Consider the following 22,190-nt stretch of genomic DNA (forward strand, 5'->3'; position numbering starts at 1 on the left):
ATATATTCTTGTACATAGGAGCAGTATTATAGTAGTTATATTCTTGTATATAGGAGCAGTATTATAGTAGTTATATTCTTGTACATAGGAGCAGTATTATAGTAGTTATATTCTTGTACATAGGAGGCAGTATTATAGTAGTTATATTCTTGTACATAGGAGGCAGTATTATAGTAGTTATATTCTTGTACATAGGAGGCAGTATTATAGTAGGTATATTCTTGTACATAGGAGCAGTATTATAGTAGTTATATTCTTGTACATAGGAGGCAGTATTATAGTAGTTATATTATTGCACATAGGAGGCAGTATTATAGTAGTTATATTCTTGTACATAGGAGCAGTATTATAGTAGTTATATTCCTGTACATAGGAGCAGTATTATAGTAGTTATATTCTTGTACATAGGAGCAGTATTATAGTAGATATATTCTTGTACATAGGAGCAGTATTATAGTAGTTATATTCTTGTATATAGGAGCAGTATTATAGTAGTTATATTCTTGTACATAGGAGCAGTATTATAGTAGTTATATTCTTGTACATAGGAGCAGTATTATAGTAGTTATATTCCTGTACATAGGAGCAGTATTATAGTAGTTATATTTTTGTACATTGGAGCAGTATTATAGTAGTTATATTCTTGTACATAGGAGCAGTATTATAGTAGTTATATTCTTGTATATAGGAGCAGTATTATAGTAGTTATATTCTTGTACATAGGAGCAGTATTATAGTAGTTATATTCTTGTACATAGGAGCAGTATTATAGTAGTTATATTCTTGTACATAGGAGGCAGTATTATAGTAGTTATATTCTTGTACATAGGAGCAGTATTATAGTAGTTATATTCTTATACATAGGAGCAGTATTATAGTAGTTATATTCTTGTACATAGGAGGCAGTATTATAGTAGTTATATTCTTGTACATAGGAGCAGTATTATAGTAGTTATATTCTTGTACATAGGAGCAGTATTATAGTAGTTATATTCTTGTACATAGGAGCAGTATTATAGTAGTTATATTCTTGTACATAGGAGCAGTATTATAGTAGTTATATTCTTGTACATAGGAGCAGTATTATAGTAGATATATTCTTGTACATAGGAGCAGTATTATAGTAGTTATATTCTTGTATATAGGAGCAGTATTATAGTAGTTATATTCTTGTACATAGGAGCAGTATTATAGTAGTTATATTCTTGTACATAGGAGCAGTATTATAGTAGTTATATTCCTGTACATAGGAGCAGTATTATAGTAGTTATATTTTTGTACATTGGAGCAGTATTATAGTAGTTATATTCTTGTACATAGGAGCAGTATTATAGTAGTTATATTCTTGTATATAGGAGCAGTATTATAGTAGTTATATTCTTGTACATAGGAGCAGTATTATAGTAGTTATATTCTTGTACATAGGAGCAGTATTATAGTAGTTATATTCTTGTACATAGGAGGCAGTATTATAGTAGTTATATTCTTGTACATAGGAGCAGTATTATAGTAGTTATATTCTTATACATAGGAGCAGTATTATAGTAGTTATATTCTTGTACATAGGAGGCAGTATTATAGTAGTTATATTCTTGTACATAGGAGCAGTATTATAGTAGTTATATTCTTGTACATAGGAGCAGTATTATAGTAGTTATATTCTTGTACATAGGAGCAGTATTATAGTAGTTATATTCTTGTACATAGGAGCAGTATTATAGTAGTTATATTCCTGTACATAGGAGCAGTATTATAGTAGTTATATTCTTGTACATAGGAGCAGTATTATAGTAGTTATATTCTTGTATATAGGAGCAGTATTATAGTAGTTATATTCTTGTACATAGGAGCAGTATTATAGTAGTTATATTCTTGTACATAGGAGCAGTATTATAGTAGTTATATTCTTGTACATAGGAGCAGTATTATAGTAGTTATATTCTTGTACATAGGAGCAGTATTATAGTAGTTATATTCTTGTACATAGGAGCAGTATTATAGTAGTTATATTCTTGTATATAGGAGCAGTATTATAGTAGTTATATTCTTGTACATAGGAGCAGTATTATAGTAGTTATATTCTTGTACATAGGAGCAGTATTATAGTAGTTATATTCTTGTACATAGGAGCAGTATTATAGTAGTTATATTCTTGTACATAGGAGGCAGTATTATAGTAGTTATATTCTTGTACATAGGAGGCAGTATTATAGTAGTTATATTCTTGTACATAGGAGGCAGTATTATAGTAGTTATATTCTTGTACATAGGAGCAGTATTATAGTAGTTATATTCTTGTACATATTGGGCCGAGTTAAAAAAAAAATTTGGGTACAAAAGGAGACAGCATTATCCTTGTTATACGGTATTATTGTTCTTCGGGAGCTGTGGTGCTTCACTTCTATATATGAGTGTTGTGACATGTTTCATCCCATTTTCCATCAGCAGGTGGCGCTAGAGTCATTGCTCTGATTTCTATGCGCCTTACACCTTTAAAATCAGATTGTGAGAACAATGTAGAAGATGAGGCTTCTGTGATTGGTCAGCTGTCTTCCCTTGGGACACAAGCAGCCAATCAGAGGGTGGCAGGGGAGGGATCCTGGCTGCGCCCTGTGCCTGCTGCCTTGGTTGTGGCATCCTGGGCTCAGGGGATGGGAGGTTGGAGGTGAGTGGATCAGCAGCACTGCACCCGGCGGAGAACATACCCAGCCAGGTAAGTCAGTGCCCCTCCGGGCATATGCAGCAGGCAGGAATCCCCTCCATTTACTGATTACTGTGTGGTAATGAATGCTCTAGTACTGAGGACCCACATCCCGGTACTAGGTATGTGTACGTATGATACCATGGGATGATGTGTAATATCTGTATGATAAAAAAAAACTATCCAGAAAAGCCAAACCACACAAAATATAATTACTGATAATTTTATTGTATCACATGATAAAATAGTTTACAAACATGTAAGGAAAAAGATGGCGGCATCACTGGTGAGGAGACTGACAGGCCGCGGTATATGAAGGATCACACAAATAACGTATATAAGCATAAAGTGCATAACTCCCATCTTCCCCCTCGGCTGCTGCTCATACCAGGCTGTAAACGACTTCATCATGGGATACAATAAAATTATTAGTAATTAGATTCACTGCAGTCTGGATTTTTTGATAGGTTTCTGCAATTGTTTGATTATGTAGCCAAAGCCACTTGTTACATTTCTGTTACATTGTGGCCCCAATACATAATTTACATGGACGACAAACATGAAGTCCCCAATACAGTCCTTGATGATTGTGTATACTGGTGTAAGTGTGATGACACGGGATGATAGGTGTGTGATATATATATATATAGGTTACCAGAAAATGAAAGTGAGTGGAGACTGACACGGTATATACACTACTCATGGTGCTCGGCCACTGATCACACAAGGTGGGGGCCCCTTTGTTTTGGGTTCTACAGCAGGATATTTGTGGAGATCTCATGAATACTATGTGGCATCTCCCTTTGCTGCCATAAGGCTGCCCCTCCGGCATGGTGACAGTCATACAGATGCTGGATATCCTCCTGTGGTGGCGGTAATACAGATGCTGGATATCCTCCTGTGGTGGCGGTCATCCAGGTGCTGGATATCCTCCTGTGGTGGCGGTCATACATGTGCTGGATATCCTCCTGTGGTGGCGGTCATCCAGATGCTGGATATCCTCCTGTGGTGGCGGTAATACAGATGCTGGATATCCTCCTGTGGTAGCGGTCATACAGATGCTGGATATCCTCCTGTGGTAGAAATCATACAGATGCTGGATATCCTCCTGTGGTAGAAATCATACAGATGCTGGATATCCTCCTGTAGTGGAGGTCATACAGATGCTGGATATCCTCCTGTGGTAGAAATCATACAGATGCTGGATATCCTCCTGTGGTGGCGGTCATACATGTGCTGGATATCCTCCTGTGGTAGAAATCATACATGTGCTGGATATCCTCCTGTGGTGGCGGTCATACAGATGCTGGATATCCTCCTGTGGTGGCGGTCATACATGTGCTGGATATCCTCCTGCGGTGGCGGTCATACATGTGCTGGATATCCTCCTGTGGTAGAAATCATACAGATGCTGGATATCCTCCTGTGGTGGTGGTCATACAGATGCTGGATATCCTCCTGTGGTGGCGGTCATACAGATGCTGGATATCCTCCTGTGGTGGCGGTCATACAGATGCTGGATATCCTCCTGTGGTGGCGGTCACACATGTGCTGGATATCCTCCTGTGGTGGCGGTCATACAGAAGCTGGATATCCTCCTGTGGTGGCGGTCATACATGTGCTGGATATCCTCCTGTGGTAGAAATCATACAGATGCAGGATATCCTCCTGTGGTGGCGGTCATACATGTGCTGGATATCCTCCTGTGGTGGCCGTCATACAGATGCTGGATATCCTCCTGTGGTGGCGGTCATACAGATGCTGGATATCCTCCTGTGGTGGCGGTCATACATGTGCTGGATATCCTCCTGTGGTGGCGGTCATACATGTGCTGGATATCCTCCTGTGGTAGAAATCATACAGATGCAGGATATACTCCTGTGGTGGCGGTCATACATGTGCTGGATATCCTCCTGTGGTGGCCGTCATACAGATGCTGGATATCCTCCTGCGGTGGCGGTCATACATGTGCTGGATATCCTCCTGTGGTGGCGGTCATACAGATGCTGGATATCCTCCTGTGGTGGCGGTCATACAGATGCTGGATATCCTCCTGTGGTGGCGGTCATACATGTGCTGGATATCCTCCTGTGGTGGCGGTCATACATGTGCTGGATATCCTCCTGTGGTAGAAATCATACAGATGCAGGATATCCTCCTGTGGTGGCAGTCATACAGATGCTGGATATCCTCCTGTGGTGGTGGTCATACAGATGCTGGGTATCCTCCTGTGGTAGAAATCATACAGATGCTGGATATCCTCCTGTAGTGGCGGTCATACAGCTGTTGGATATCCACTTGTGGTGGCGGTCATATAACTGCTGGATATCCTCCTGTAGTGGAGGTCATACAGATGCTGGATATCCTCCTGTGGTAGAAATCATACAGATGCAGGATATCCTCCTGTGGTGGCGGTCATACATGTGCTGGATATCCTCCTGTGGTGGCGGTCATACAGATGCTGGATATCCTCCTGTGGTGGCGGTCCTACAGATGCTGGATATCCTCCTGTTGTGGCGGTCATACATGTGCTGGATATCCTCCTGTGGTGGAGGTCATACACATGCTGGATATCCTCCTGTGGTGGCGGTCATACAGATGCTGGATATCCTCCTGTGGTGGCGGTCATACAGAAGCTGGATATCCTCCTGTGGTAGAAATCATACAGATGCTGGATATCCTCCTGTAGTGGCGGTCATACAGATGCTGGATATCCTCCTGTGGTAGAAATCATACAGATGCTGGATATCCTCCTGTGGTGGCGGTCATATAACTGCTGGATATTCTCCTGTGGTAGAAATCATACAGATGCTGGATATCCTCCTGTGCTAGTATATATCTGACTGCAACCACAAGAGGATATCCAGCATCTGTATGACTACCCCACAGGAGGATATCCATGCCAGAGGGGCAGCCTGTATGGCAGGGGAGATGCCACCCAGATGGAGGTATATGACCTCCACATATACTCTGCTGCAGAACCCAAAGGGGGCTCCACCTTGTGTGATCAGTGACCGAGCACCAGAAGCAGTTTATACCGGTCATCTCCGCTCAGTCCTTCAGTTTACAGGGTGATCTTTATTCTTTTTTTGTTTTTTGGGATAGATAGTGAGATGATAGATATATATGTGATAGATAGACAGATAGATAGATAGATAGATAGATAGAAGGATAGATAAGATAGATAATAGATAGATAGATAGATAGGAGATAGATAGATAATAGATAGATAGATAGATAGATAGATAGATAGATAGATAGATGATAGATAGATAGATAGATAGATAGATAGATGATAGATATATATGTGATAGATAGATAGAAGATTAGATAAATAGATAGATATGAGATAGATAGATAATAAATAGATAGATAGATAGATAGATAGATAGATAATAGATAGATAGATAGATAATAGATAGATAGATAGATAATAGATAGATAGATAGATAGATAGATAGATAGATAATAGATAGATAGATAGATAGATAGATAGATGATAGATATATATTAGATAGATATAAGATAGATAGAAGAGATAGATGTTAGATAATTAGACAGAGGATATCTTTGGAGTGGTCTCACTGTTTCCCCCCTCTTTTGTAGACATGTATTGACCCACAGCGCCTGTATGGACCTATAGATTTGTCTCTGTTGGGTTGTTCCACTCCATGAAGAGGGCCTCTGGCTGATCTGGTCGTCTCTGTGGATCAGGCTCCTCGGGAGGATGGCCTCTGCAGTATTACCCGTGCGGATCTGTCTGGGGTTCTTCGTTTTTCTAATACTCGCACAACTCGCCGATGCGGTGAGCCGACCGACGGACATTAAACCAGCGGAGATCGGCAATATCTACACTGGGAGTATAGACAAGAACATCGAGGAGGTCTACGCCTTCAATTACACCAGCACGCCCGGCAAGGTAGGCAGCTGAACATCCAATGCTCCACTCCCACCCAGAGCTGCATTCTTAATTCTGCAGGTTGCCACTGGCGTTCATTAAGCAATGCTTTTGTGCACCATTACAGAGGAGAGACTTCCAGTAGAATTGTGAATGCAGCTTTGGGTGTGACTGGAGTAGAAAGCATTGCAGAATAAAAATTTCACCAAGGAAGGGATTTGCACTTCTTTTGTCTTCTACTGCACGCCTTGTGTGTCAGTCTTCACTGTAGCACTTAAATTCTGTTCTCTGTGCTGCACTTGATTTCTTACTTCTCTGGCTTCAGGTAATTCTTGTTTCGCAGATTTCTTGGGGCTAGAGAAGTAATGTCCCCAGCATCCTCTCAGGGTGTAAATGAGATTTTTCCCATTTGTAGACTGGGCGCCTTCTGCGCCTTACTACTCATATACAGCACAGAGGATTTCAGGAGACGGTTGTGCTATAGCCATCACTGCAGCTGTGTGGAGAGCAGGTCCCCATTCCGCCTAGCCATCGGCCACCAGGCAGTGAATGAAGAGGCGATGTCACATATTCGGCGCACAGTTCCGTCCTCGTTCCGTAGATTTCTGGGGTCTCTGTCTTTACATCCAGGGCATTTTGTTATTAACCCTCCAGCCGGCCGCCTTCACGGCATCTGCTCCTTGCAATCAATAACATCTCGTTATTGGAGAGGGGTCCGGGATTGCCGCCAGGAACAAGATGGATTGTGCTGCGCTGTGGTAGTGACAGGCGGCACACAGCACTCCCGCTGATCACACAGGTGTAGCAGAGCTGAATTTGCCACTGAACCCTGTATGGTGGTGATAGGTTACTGAGTAAAGCTTCATTCACACATCAGTTATTTACCACGGTCCGTGGGTCCGTTTTTTTAGCACGGATGCACACTCTATTTTGTCCGTGTTCACAGATCCGTCACGCCCATTATAGTCTGTGGGTCCGTAAAAACCACGGATGCCATGCATCCATGTTTCACGGATCATTAGGAAGAGATACTTAAAAAAAATTTTTTTTAGCTGTGCGGATGACGCATGGACAGCAAAAAACAGACACACGTACCAAACACGGATCCTTCACGGATGCATCACTGAACGCCTTCTCACGGATTTGAGCTCGGACGTGTGAATGAGGCTTTAAAGGGATTATTCACAAATATGCTGTTCATGGTCTACCCTTAGGGTAGGGTATCCCGGATAAACCCTTGGAGTCAATGGAGCGGAGCAGCAGTATCGCACACAGCCTGTGGACAGACACGGTGCTGTGTTTGGAAGAAGGCAGCCATGTTTTCTAATCCGGGCCTACCCCTTTAATATTACATAGTGATTTGTATTGCGGATGAGAAGTCGCCGCGCTCTGTCAGGAGGCGTAAAGCGTGTTTGTTCCGTGTTCTGGTATGTTGTGTGTCTTGTAGACATCTCATGCCGCACCCCACATACTTCATTCATGTCATTCCTCCTCTGTCACTGCTGCACTGTAAGGGGATGTTCACACTCGGTGGATACGTTGCAGTTTTTCTGCTGCAGTGTATTATCGGACCAGGAAATCTGCAGCATAAAGTGACCTGCTGGACGAATCTGCTGCGACCACCATATGACTTGTATTCCTATATACTGTGACCGTCATGTGACCCCTGTATTCCTATATACTGTGACCGTCATGTGACCCCTGTATTCCTATATACTGTGACGGTCATGTGACCCCTGTATTCCTATATACTGTGACTGTCATGTGACCCCTGTATTCCTATATACTGTGATGGTCATGTGACCCCTGTATTCCTATATACTGTGACTGTCATGTGACCCCTGTATTCCTATATACTGTGACCGTCATGTGACTCCTGTATGTGACCCCTATATACTGTGACGGTCATGTGACCCCTGTATTCCTATATACTGTGACCGTCATGTGACTCCTGTATTCCTATATACTGTGACTGTCATGTGACCCCTGTATTCCTATATACTGTGACCGTCATGTGACCCCTGTATTCCTATATACTGTGACTGTCATGTGACCCCTGTATTCCTATATACTGTGACCGTCATGTGACCCCTGTATTCCTATATACTGTGACCGTCATGTGACCCCTGTATTCCTATATACTGTGACCGTCATGTGACCCCTGTATTCCTATATACTGTGACGGTCATGTGACCCCTGTATTCCTATATACTGTGACTGTCATGTGACCCCTGTATTCCTATATACTGTGATGGTCATGTGACCCCTGTATTCCTATATACTGTGACGGTCATGTGACCCCTGTATTCCTATATACTGTGACTGTCATGTGACCCCTGTATTCCTATATACTGTGACTGTCATGTGACCCCTGTATTCCTATATACTGTGACTGTCATGTGACCCCTGTATTCCTATATACTGTGACCGTCATGTGACCCCTGTATTCCTATATACTGTGACTGTCATGTGACCCCTGTATTCCTATATACTGTGACTGTCATGTGACCCCTGTATTCCTATATACTGTAATGGTCATGTGACCCCTGTATTTCTATATACTGTGATGGTCATGTGACCCCTGTATTCCTATATACTGTGACTGTCATGTGACCCCTGTATTCCTATATACTGTGACGGTCATGTGACCCCTGTATTCCTATATACTGTGACTGTCATGTGACCCCTGTATTCCTATATACTGTAATGGTCATGTGACCCCTGTATTTCTATATACTGTGATGGTCATGTGACCCCTGTATTCCTATATACTGTGACTGTCATGTGACCCCTGTATGTGACCCCTGTATTCCTATATACTGTTCTGGTCATGTGACCCCTGTATGTGACCCCTATATACTGTGACCGTCATGTGACCCCTGTATTCCTATATACTGTTCTGGTCATGTGACCCCTGTATGTGACCCCTATATACTGTGACCGTCATGTGACCCTGTATTCCTATATACTGTGACTGTCATGTGACCCCTGTATTCCTATATACTGTGACCGTCATGTGACCCCTGTATTCCTATATACTGTGATGGTCATGTGACCCCTGTATTCCTATATACTGTGACCGTCATGTGACCCCTGTATTCCTATATACTGTTATGGTCATGTGACCCCTGTATGTGACCCCTATATACTGTGACCGTCATGTGACCCCTGTATTCCTATATACTGTGACCGTCATGTGACCCTGTATTCCTATATACTGTGACTGTCATGTGACCCCTGTATTCCTATATACTGTGACTGTCATGTGACCCCTGTATTCCTATATACTGTGATGGTCATGTGACCCCTGTATTCCTATATACTGTGACCGTCATGTGACTCCTGTATTCCTATATACTGTGACTGTCATGTGACTCCTGTATTCCTATATACTGTGATGGTCATGTGACCCCTGTATTCCTATATACTGTGACCGTCATGTGACCCCTGTATTCCTATATACTGTGACCGTCATGTGACCCCTGTATTCCTATATACTGTGATGGTCATGTGACCCCTGTATTCCTATATACTGTGACCGTCATGTGACCCCTGTATTCCTATATACTGTGACCGTCATGTGACCCCTGTATTCCTATATACTGTGACGGACATGTGACCCCTGTATTCCTATATACTGTGATGGTCATGTGACCCCTGTATTCCTATATACTGTGACGGTCATGTGACCCCTGTATTCCTATATACTGTGACTGTCATGTGACCCCTGTATTCCTATATACTGTGATGGTCATGTGACCCCTGTATTCCTATATACTGTTATGGTCATGTGACCCCTGTATTCCTATATACTGTGACGGACATGTGACCCCTGTATTCCTATATACTGTGATGGTCATGTGACCCCTGTATTCCTATATACTGTGACTGTCATGTGACCCCTGTATTCCTATATACTGTGATGGTCATGTGACCCCTGTATTCCTATATACTGTGACTGTCATGTGACCCCTGTATTCCTATATACTGTGACCGTCATGTGACCCCTGTATTCCTATATACTGTGACGGTCATGTGACCCCTGTATGTGACCCCTATATACTGTGACCGTCATGTGACCCTGTATTCCTATATACTGTGACTGTCATGTGACCCCTGTATTCCTATATACTGTGACCGTCATGTGACCCCTGTATTCCTATATACTGTGACCGTCATGTGACCCCTGTATTCCTATATACTGTGATGGTCATGTGACCCCTGTATTCCTATATACTGTGACCGTCATGTGACCCCTGTATTCCTATATACTGTTATGGTCATGTGACCCCTGTATGTGACCCCTATATACTGTGACCGTCATGTGACCCCTGTATTCCTATATACTGTGACCGTCATGTGACCCTGTATTCCTATATACTGTGACTGTCATGTGACCCCTGTATTCCTATATACTGTGACTGTCATGTGACCCCTGTATTCCTATATACTGTGATGGTCATGTGACCCCTGTATTCCTATATACTGTGACGGTCATGTGACCCCTGTATTCCTATATACTGTGACCGTCATGTGACCCCTGTATTCCTATATACTGTGACGGTCATGTGACCCCTGTATTCCTATATACTGTGATGGTCATGTGACCCCTGTATTCCTATATACTGTGACGGTCATGTGACCCCTGTATTCCTATATACTGTGACCGTCATGTGACCCCTGTATTCCTATATACTGTGACGGTCATGTGACCCCTGTATTCCTATATACTGTAATGGTCATGTGACCCCTGTATTTCTATATACTGTGATGGTCATGTGACCCCTGTATTCCTATATACTGTGACCGTCATGTGACCCCTGTATTCCTATATACTGTTATGGTCATGTGACCCCTGTATGTGACCCCTATATACTGTGACCGTCATGTGACCCCTGTATTCCTATATACTGTGACCGTCATGTGACCCTGTATTCCTATATACTGTGACGGTCATGTGACCCCTGTATTCCTATATACTGTGACCGTCATGTGACCCCTGTATTCCTATATACTGTGATGGTCATGTGACCCCTGTATTCCTATATACTGTGATGGTCATGTGACCCCTGTATTCCTATATACTGTGACCGTCATGTGACCCCTGTATTCCTATATACTGTGACCGTCATGTGACCCCTGTATTCCTATATACTGTGACGGACATGTGACCCCTGTATTCCTATATACTGTGATGGTCATGTGACCCCTGTATTCCTATATACTGTGACTGTCATGTGACCCCTGTATTCCTATATACTGTGACCGTCATGTGACCCCTGTATTCCTATATACTGTGACGGACATGTGACCCCTGTATTCCTATATACTGTGATGGTCATGTGACCCCTGTATTCCTATATACTGTGACTGTCATGTGACCCCTGTATTCCTATATACTGTGATGGTCATGTGACCCCTGTATTCCTATATACTGTGACGGTCATGTGACCCCTGTATTCCTATATACTGTGATGGTCATGTGACCCCTGTATTCCTATATACTGTGACTGTCATGTGACCCCTGTATTCCTATATACTGTGACTGTCATGTGACCCCTGTATTCCTATATACTGTGACTGTCATGTGACCCCTGTATTCCTATATACTGTGACTGTCATGTGACCCCTGTATTCCTATATACTGTGATGGTCATGTGACCCTGTATTCCTATATACTGTGACCGTCATGTGACCCCTGTATTCCTATATACTGTGACTGTCATGTGACCCCTGTATTCCTATATACTGTGACTGTCATGTGACCCCTGTATTCCTATATACTGTGACTGTCATGTGACCCCTGTATTCCTATATACTGTGACGGTCATGTGACCCCTGTATTCCTATATACTGTGACGGTCATGTGACCCCTGTATTCCTATATACTGTGACTGTCATGTGACCCCTGTATTCCTATATACTGTGACTGTCATGTGACCCCTGTATTCCTATATACTGTTATGGTCATGTGACCCCTGTATTCCTATATACTGTGATGGTCATGTGACCCCTGTATTCCTATATACTGTGATGGTCATGTGACGCCTGTATTCCTATATACTGTGACTGTCATGTGACCCCTGTATTCCTATATACTGTGATGGTCATGTGACCCCTGTATTCCTATATACTGTGACCGTCATGTGACCCCTGTATTCCTATATACTGTGATGGTCATGTGACCCCTGTATTCCTATATACTGTGACTGTCATGTGACCCCTGTATTCCTATATACTGTGACTGTCATGTGACCCCTGTATTCCTATATACTGTGACGGTCATGTGACCCCTGTATTCCTATATACTGTGACCGTCATGTGACCCCTGTATTCCTATATACTGTGACCGTCATGTGACCCCTGTATTCCTATATACTGTGACTGTCATGTGACCCCTGTATTCCTATATACTGTGACCGTCATGTGACCCTGTATTCCTATATACTGTGATGGTCATGTGACCCCTGTATTCCTATATACTGTGACTGTCATGTGACCCTGTATTCCTATATACTGTGACTGTCATGTGACCCCTGTATTCCTATATACTGTGATGGTCATGTGACCCTGTATTCCTATATACTGTGACCGTCATGTGACCCCTGTATTCCTATATACTGTGACTGTCATGTGACCCTGTATTCCTATATACTGTGACTGTCATGTGACCCCTGTATTCCTATATACTGTGACTGTCATGTGACCCCTGTATTCCTATATACTGTGACTGTCATGTGACCCCTGTATTCCTATATACTGTGACTGTCATGTGACCCCTGTATTCCTATATACTGTGATGGTCATGTGACCCCTGTATTCCTATATACTGTGACTGTCATGTGACCCTGTATTCCTATATACTGTGATGGTCATGTGACCCCTGTATTCCTATATACTGTGACTGTCATGTGACCCCTGTATTCCTATATACTGTGATGGTCATGTGACCCCTGTATTCCTATATACTGTGACTGTCATGTGACCCCTGTATTCCTATATACTGTGATGGTCATGTGACCCCTGTATTCCTATATACTGTGACTGTCATGTGACCCCTGTATTCCTATATACTGTGACTGTCATGTGACCCCTGTATTCCTATATACTGTGACCGTCATGTGACCCTGTATTCCTATATACTGTGATGGTCATGTGACCCCTGTATTCCTATATACTGTGATGGTCATGTGACCCTGTATTCCTATATACTGTGACCGTCATGTGACCCCTGTATTCCTATATACTGTGACTGTCATGTGACCCCTGTATTCCTATATACTGTGATGGTCATGTGACCCTGTATTCCTATATACTGTGACCGTCATGTGACCCCTGTATTCCTATATACTGTGACTGTCATGTGACCCTGTATTCCTATATACTGTTATGGTCATGTGACCCCTGTATTCCTATATACTGTGACCGTCATGTGACCCCTGTATTCCTATATACTGTGACTGTCATGTGACCCCTGTATTCCTATATACTGTGATGGTCATGTGACCCTGTATTCCTATATACTGTGATGGTCATGTGACCCCTGTATTCCTATATACTGTGATGGTCATGTGACCCTGTATTCCTATATGAACCGCGTCTCTTATGTGACGACGGCCATTACACCTGTAGGTGACACGTCATCGCGCTGTTGCTCGCAGCCTGTGGTGTAATAATCCGCATGGAAATCTAATTTCTGGCTTTAGTTACAGTAATTAACTCTAATGAGGTAATTATCAAGGACAAGTGCGCAGTTACCCCTCCCCCGCAGAAAATTCGGATGTGTGGACTGAGCCCCCATGGCGGCACGCGGAGTCCCTACGCGCCTGTGTATGTTTTGTTCTAGGAAGTGTCAGCCGATACAGGGCGTGCGATATGCGCCATATTAGACGTACGTGCAGCCTGCATGAAAGGAGCAGGAATCAGCGCTGACGCATTTATTACCACAGTTTCCTTAATTGCAGAAACAATGCAACCTTTAAAAAACAAAAATCCTAAATATTAAAGAAAAAACATCTTGTTAATACGCCCTAAAATGTGGAAGCGGGTCACTGACAATAGTCCGTCTGTTTTTGTCACCTAGATGTGACGATAATTGCTATTTACAGTTGTTTTGTTCTCTGTACCTACAGGACTGTATAAATAAAGTTTATTGAAAGGAACATCCACTGGCCATGTTGCATATAGCAACCAATCAAAATCCAGGTTTCATTTTCCCAGGGCAGGTTAGAAAATGAAAGCTCAGCTCTGATTGGTTGCGACCAAAGCTCAGCTCTGATTGGTTGCCCTAAATGTGGAAGCGGGTCACTGACAATAGTCCATCTGTTTTTGTCACCTAGATGTGATGATAATTGCTTTTTACAGTTGTTTTGTTCTCTGTACCTACAGGACTGTATAAATAAAGTTTATTGAAAGGAACGTCCACTGGCCATGTTGCCTATAGCAACCAATCAAAATCCAGGTTTCATTTTCCCAGGGCAGGTTAGAAAATGAAAGCTCAGCTCTGATTGGTTGCTACCGGCAATTCAGAAATCTGCTCATTCATTCATTCCTGGCTGCACTCTGTGAGATTTGGGGCGTCCTCGGCCCCTGCGGCGGCACACACCCCGAATGGGTCCCTCATTTATGTCCAGGCCATGGACAATTCAAAAAACTTTATACGTCCAGAGGAGCGCTTTGAAGGTCTTGTTTATATAGAGCGGGTCAGGGCTCCAGGATAAAGACATCTCCGCCCCTTGAAGGGATTTTCAGGGACACCCAAATCTATTGCCCCGCTTCAAGAAGAGGCCCTAAAAGGAACCTTTTATCTCTTCCATAGTATGTGCTTTTGCAGCTGATGCTTGGCATTGAGCGTTGCTGCCTAGGGTTTTGTGTAGCCAAATCTTTCGCTCCCCCGGCTGCCAGCGTCCTGCGGCCTCTCTGTAAAGAGGACCCGTCCCCTCCTCCGACATGTCTGTTTTAGTGATTAGCTTCATTCCCCTCATAATAATAATAATTGTGGAGCATCAATTCTGATCGCCAGCAGTTTGGAATGAAGGTCCAGCTGGGTGTTACCAGTTCCAGGGCGTGGCAGCACCGATTGGATAGTGTCAGACTGCGCAGGGGAACACCCCACGCCCATCTGGACCTTCATTGCCAACTGCTAGTAATTCATTCTTAACTTCTGGTAGGAATAATAGAGGAATGGCACAACGCAGATTGATAGGAACCGGTGCTTTAGAATTGCTAGGACATGGGACGTCAGGAGGGGACAACCAGGACAAAGTATTTACACTCAGATTTCATTTCCATTCACAAAGTCACTGATAAAAATAAAGGTCAAAAAGATTTACGGAGCCGAGAACAGCGACAAACGTAAAACCTGCGTCACAAAAGTAAAACTCTGTGCTGCAAAGTGACAAGAATCCGATTTATAACGTCCGTTTAGCATGTACTAGACTTTCATTATGTATAGAATAGGTGCGAGCAACATGGCGGCCGGACTGAAAGTGGGCGTGGCTTAGAGGAGGCGGGGTTTGCCCCAGATTTATTACTGAGATTTTTCAGTTTTGCTAATTACTTTCTAAACCAAGAAAAGTGAAATTTATACAGAAGGCGCCAAATCTATCAAACATCGTGCACGAACGTGGAGAATTACAGGTAAGAGAGAACTAATATGGTCATCACAGGAATTACCGCCGCCTCTGCCTCACCTCCCGGGGGCGAACTCTGCTCTGTATTCCATCATTCTACAGGATTACTGCTCCCCAAACTGTAACTGTCACAAGGAAACCAGTAACATATGTACAATAGTGAGTGCAGCTCTGGAGTATAATACGGGATGTAACTCAGGATCAGTACAGGATAAGTAATGTATGTACACAGTGACTGCACCAGCAGAATAGTGAGTGCAGCTCTGGAGTATAATACGGGATGTAACTCAGGATGAGTACATGATAAGTAATGTATGTACACAGTGACTGCACCAGCAGAATAGTGAGTGCAGCTCTGGAGTATAATACAGTATGTAACTCAGGATCAGTACAGGATAAGTAATGTATGTACACAGTGACTGCACCAGCAGAATAGTGAGTACAGCTCTGGAGTATAATACAGGATGTAACTCAGGATCAGTACAGGATAAGTAATGTATGTACACTGTGACTGCACCAGCAGAATAGTGAGTGCAGCTCTGGAGTATAATACAGGATGTAACTCAGGATCAGTAATGTATGTGCACCGTGTGTCTGTTGTGATGTTGGGTATATCTTTGTATACTTGTCAGTACAGGACATTGTTGGGGTGAACACCTGTTACCCTTGTAGTGGGTACATCTTACATACACCTGGTATTGGAGCGTTATTCTGCCTCCTCTCAGGCGCTCGCTCCCGAGGATTATATCTTTGTAATTAGCAGCGTTTGTTTGGCTTCCTTTGAGCAGGAGATGAGAATGGCTGAGAGATAAAAGCCGCGCTGTGGCCGCCATCTGTCTGTGATGTGACCCCTCGCTATATATATGTGCTTAGCTATTTGAAATCATTAGGATCATCACAGGGAACCTTCATTCGGTCTCCGCTTTTGGATTGAAGCAGATGATGTGAGGTCTGATAATTTGGGTAGACATTGAATCCAGGCTGGAGACAGAAAGCTAAAGGACGACATCTTTACTGTAGGTATCTGATTGGTGGGTACTAATCACCGGGACCCCCTCCGATCCTGAGAACAGTGCGCCCCCATAGACTGGATTCAGTGGTATGTACTTCTCAATTGCGAGCAGGGCTAACTTACTAGCAGATGACTATGCTTGAATGACAGCAAGCGGAGATCTTAAAAATGGTGTGGAATCGAAATATAACATATAGAAATGTCATCAATTCAGCAGGAAACCCTCTGACAGCAGAGAGGGCAGAGGTAGCTAGCTTCTCCTTCTCCTTGGGTTACATAGGGATTAATATGGCAGGAGAAGGAGAAGGATATGGGATCTCTAGCGCTACAGTCTCCGAAAGCGCTCTACGTATTCCCGACCCGTGTTCTGTGAGCAGTCACGTCCTGGATATTGTAATGAGTCAGGAAGCACAGAGGGTAAAATGCACATTTGTGGGTCACAGATGTAGGGACGGGCGGCCTCAGTCCTAAAATTGTGTATGAAGGAAGAGGTTATCCAGACGTGGCAGTATCTCCAGATGGCCGAGGGCCACGGTTACCAGGGCGGCCATTGTTGGACACACAAAGGTAAATACAGTCACTGAGCTGTAGATAAGACTAATGCACGCTCCGCAGATAAGAGAAAGCGATTACACGCCAGGAACATGTCTGCGGGGCTCCATCCTCCGTCAGACCTGGTGATAACACCCGGCACCAATGGGTTATGGTTCTTACCTCTCAGTAGGACGTCTGACCCCAACAGCAGCGCTTCTTAAAAAAAAACACAATTTATTAGGGGGTAATCAGAAGCTATACAGGAACATGGTAGGAAAAAACACCACTTACGCTTTTTGAATCATAGGTGAGTCTTAAGGCTGTATTACACCAGATAATCACTAACGAGCTTTCATAGGAACGCTCGTTAGCGATGATATGGCAGTGTAATTTCCCGATGAATGAGCAAGCGCTTCTTCATTGGGCAATCCAGATTTTTAAGCATGCTTCTAAATGATCGTTTTTCTGGCGGCAGATTGTGCTGTCTAATCACGGTCTGCTGCCGGCAAACAACCAGACAGCATGGCGATGAGCGATGGCATAGCGATCACTGCTCCCCATACTATGGAGGAGATCACTGCCTGTAAATGCATTTCCTCCACGGACAAGCAGATTGTCAGGAAGGAACGCTTCTGTATCACGACAAGCGATGGCATTAGTGATCACTGCTCCCCGTACTATGGAGGAGATCCCTGCATGTAAATTAGTCTCCTCCACTGACGAGCAGACTGTGAGGAAGGAACGCTTCTGTATCACGACAAGCGATGGCATTAGTGATCACTGCTCCCCATACTATGGAGGAGATCATTGCATGTAAATTAGTCTCCTCCACTGACGAGCAGATTGTCAGGAAGGAACGCTTCTGTATCACGACAAGCGATGGCATTAGTGATCACTGCTCCCTGTACTATGGAGGAGATCATTGCATGTAAATTCGTCTCCTCCACTGACGAGCAGACTGTCAGGAAGGAACGCTTCTGTATGGGGACGAGCAATGGCATTAGCGATCACTGCTCCCTGTACTGTGGAGGAGATCGCTGCATGTAAATGTGTCTCAGGCCACGGACAAACAGGCGATTGTCAGGAAGGAACGCTTCTGTATTGGAACGAGCGATGGCATTAGTGATCCCTGCTCACCATACTATGGAGGAGATCACTGCATGTAATAGCAGCGGTCTCCTCCGCTGACGAGTAGGGGATTGCCGGGAAGAAATGCTTCTTTCCCAACAATTAAATCTTTTAATGTAATACAGCCCTTAAAGGAGTTGTCTCATCTCAGACAATGGGGGGGAATATCGCTAGATTATGCCCACATTGTCTTATAGGTGAGGGTCACACTACTGGGACCAGTACCTATATCGAAAACGGAGCTCCGCAAAGTGGTGCCTGGAGGACTCCGGTTCAGCCACCACCAAGCGCTCTCCTCATACAAGTGAATGGAAGTGCACCGCGCATGACTGGCCAGCTGTCACGGACGTTCCCGCGACAGGTGGCAGGAGATCGGTGAGACTGGCAACACGTGGTTTGATCTGACATGTTTGCTGTTTGGATCCAATGACGTCTGTGTCGTCTCTGGTGATTGCCCCAGGTGTGGCTATTGGGGTCATTTAACCTTCTCTATTCATTGTTGTCTCTCCCACAATGCTGTGCGGTTCATAGCTTCTGTTTGAGCTGTGGATAGCCGGTGTGTGGATCTCGGCTGAGGTCCTGGTGCTGCCATAGCCCCTTGTAGTTAAGTGTTTTCTTTCCCTTTTGTATTTTGTTTGGGTTATTTTGTGTGTTGCATTTCCCTGTCATTTGTATTAAGGCCTGAGGGAGACTCCTGTTCGTCCTTCCTTTTGGAGGAACAGGTTGTCTCAGTCCTGACATTAGTACCAGGGTCCTATAGGGTGAGTTCGGGCACTAGGTATTCCTGTGTATGAGCTCACCTACCTCTGGTAGTTAGTCAGGACTTTGATTAGGGTTTTACCAGGAGGCGTCCATCTCCTTTCCCTAGTTTCCAGGCCTTATTCCCTCACCCCTTTCCCTCCCACACCCAGACGTGACAGAACCGCTCCCATCCACTTCTCTGGGCCCGACAGAAATAGCAGAACGACCACTCGGCTATTTTCAGCAGCCCCATAGAAATAAATGGAGGACGCTGCGCATGCTCTTTGCACCCTCCACCACCTTGCGGAGCTCCGTTCTCGATATAGGTGCGGGTCTCAGCGCCTATCAGACAATATGGCATATCCTAGGGATATGCCCCCATTGTCTGAGGTGAGACAACCGCTTTAAGTCTGTATTATACAGGCAGATCAGCAAGCGATTGTTGGGAGGGAAGCATTCCTTCCCGGCAATCGCTTGCTAGCTAGTGGAGGAGACCGTTGCTATTACACGCAGTGCTCTCCTCCATGCCCATACTGTCTAGTGGTTTGCCAGCGGCAGATCGCCGTTAGACCGCACAATCTGCCACCGGGTAAGCATGAAATCGGCGGCAGTATTACATTGCAAGATGATCGCTAACGAGCATTCATGCAAAAGCTTGTTAGCGATTATCGGCCAGGGTAAACCTTAATTCCGTGATTGTGAGCCAAAACCAGGACTGGAGCCTCCACCAACATAAAGTATAAGGGAAAGATCTGCACCTGGTTTTGGCTCAAAATCATTGATGGGAATCACTGACCGAACACTGACTGTGTGAATAAGACTCAATACGGCTTTCAGTCGTGGCGTCAGGTAAGCCAATTGCACATTGATAAAACTGCATGTGATCGGGAACAGCCGAGTCTAATCAAACAATCCTTATATATTCACATTATACAAAGGAGAGAGAATAATACACATATAACTGCAAACAGCAAATAATGGAAATCCCTCCTGGGAAGATGAGTCCTGTTTGCATCCCTCAGAGGTCCTGGTGTTCAGCATAAATAACCAGAAGGCTTTTTGACTGAGTCGTTTGCTTCATGTACAATGTGCGATCCTTCTAATAGGATGTTAGTGGTAGTAGTAGGTTCCATAACTTCGCAGCACGTGCATTTTTTGTGGCCACATTTATATGAACCTGGATAAAGGAGCCAAGAAGCCGTGTGAACAGGGGAAAGGTGGGAGCTTTCTACATCTGTATCCATCGTCCAATGTCTCAGCACCTTTAGCAGTCTCTCGATACAAAACAGAAGATATTTCTGTATATAAATGGAGTTGAAAACATCATCTTGCCTGTTTCGAAGCAGAATTATGGAATTGACATATCTGATATTCCACTTAGAGTAACCTCTCGGCGGGAGTGGATTTTTTACCTGTTGCTTATCCAGTATGAAGCCGTGGTTGTGGAACCATTATGCCACCTAACCGGTTTGGCGTCAGGCTAACCTATAGTGTGTTATTCTGGTGCCTCCTCAGTGTTCACCCTTTAGCCCCTGTACAGGGATGTAGACTATGCTGCGGGTTAGCAACCAGATCCCTACCTCCCGGAAAAGTCCCAATGCAGTTGGCAGCTGACACACGGGTCATGGACACTAGTGCAAAGCACCAGAGGCCCAGGCAAGGTACTAATTCAGAACCAGACAGAATACAGATAAATTCAAGGCAAACACAAAATGCAGGGAAGAAAACAATTGAGCAGTGGCAGATGGACAGACTTCAGGAACCCAGAGATGCAGATTACCGGAACCCGGAAATACGGATTACAGGAACCCATTTAGGCATTGCAGATACATGGGCAGAAACTTAGCAAGACAAACTTCAGGAACCCATGAAAATATACCAGATACATGTGCAGAAAAAAGCAAGATGGACTTCAGGACCCCATTCATACATTGCAGATACATGTGCAGAAATGTAGCAAGATGGGCTTCAGGAACCCATTCAGACATGGCAGCTACTGGGTGGCAGTGGTCAAGACATCTAGGCAGAAGAAAGCACAAGACACTCACACTATCGCTTCAAGACACGATTGAGAAACAGCGGGTAGAGAAATACGGACAGAAAGTGGCACACACAGACAGATGGATAAATCTCCGTACAAGACACAGACAGAATCTAAGCAGATTCAAGCAAAGCTTGTTGATGAACCAGGAGCAGGACACAGAACTCAAGAAAGATATATAGCAGACTTAACTAACTCATTAGTGGGCAGATGAGATGCCTTTATTGTCACCGTACAATACAATGTAATACAATGTACAATACAATGAAATGTTGTTTGGAGCAATCCTAGATGCCATGGACAGAGGAACAAGAACTGACATTTAAACTAAAGCATTGCACTAGAAAAAAAAAAAAACCTTGCACTAGAAAGCATTACTATTCCCAGTTCACAGCATATATATATATATATATAGCAAGAGCAAAGTAGGAAGTGCTTCTGAGTATATATACCCACTGATCAGACACCACTGCAGACAAGAGGTCATCATGGGGTCATGAATG

The 22,190-nt window shown here is 43.9% G+C and overlaps 1 protein-coding gene across 1 annotated transcript in view; it reads left to right on the forward strand.

The window, feature by feature from the left end:
- The first annotated feature begins 2,603 nt into the window (after positions 1–2,603).
- The window catches only part of SIDT1 (SID1 transmembrane family member 1), an 86,784-nt gene continuing 67,197 nt past the window's right edge, over positions 2,604–22,190 (forward strand). Inside the window, exons 1-2 of the mRNA XM_040422866.1 lie at positions 2,604–2,713; positions 6,308–6,620. Coding sequence (XP_040278800.1) covers positions 6,429–6,620 — 192 coding nt within the window. The 5' untranslated portion in view covers positions 2,604–2,713; positions 6,308–6,428. The remainder of the gene's footprint in view (positions 2,714–6,307; positions 6,621–22,190) is intronic.

The sequence above is a fragment of the Bufo bufo genome, chromosome 3, assembly GCF_905171765.1.
Source record: "Bufo bufo chromosome 3, aBufBuf1.1, whole genome shotgun sequence".
NCBI lineage: Eukaryota > Metazoa > Chordata > Amphibia > Anura > Bufonidae > Bufo > Bufo bufo.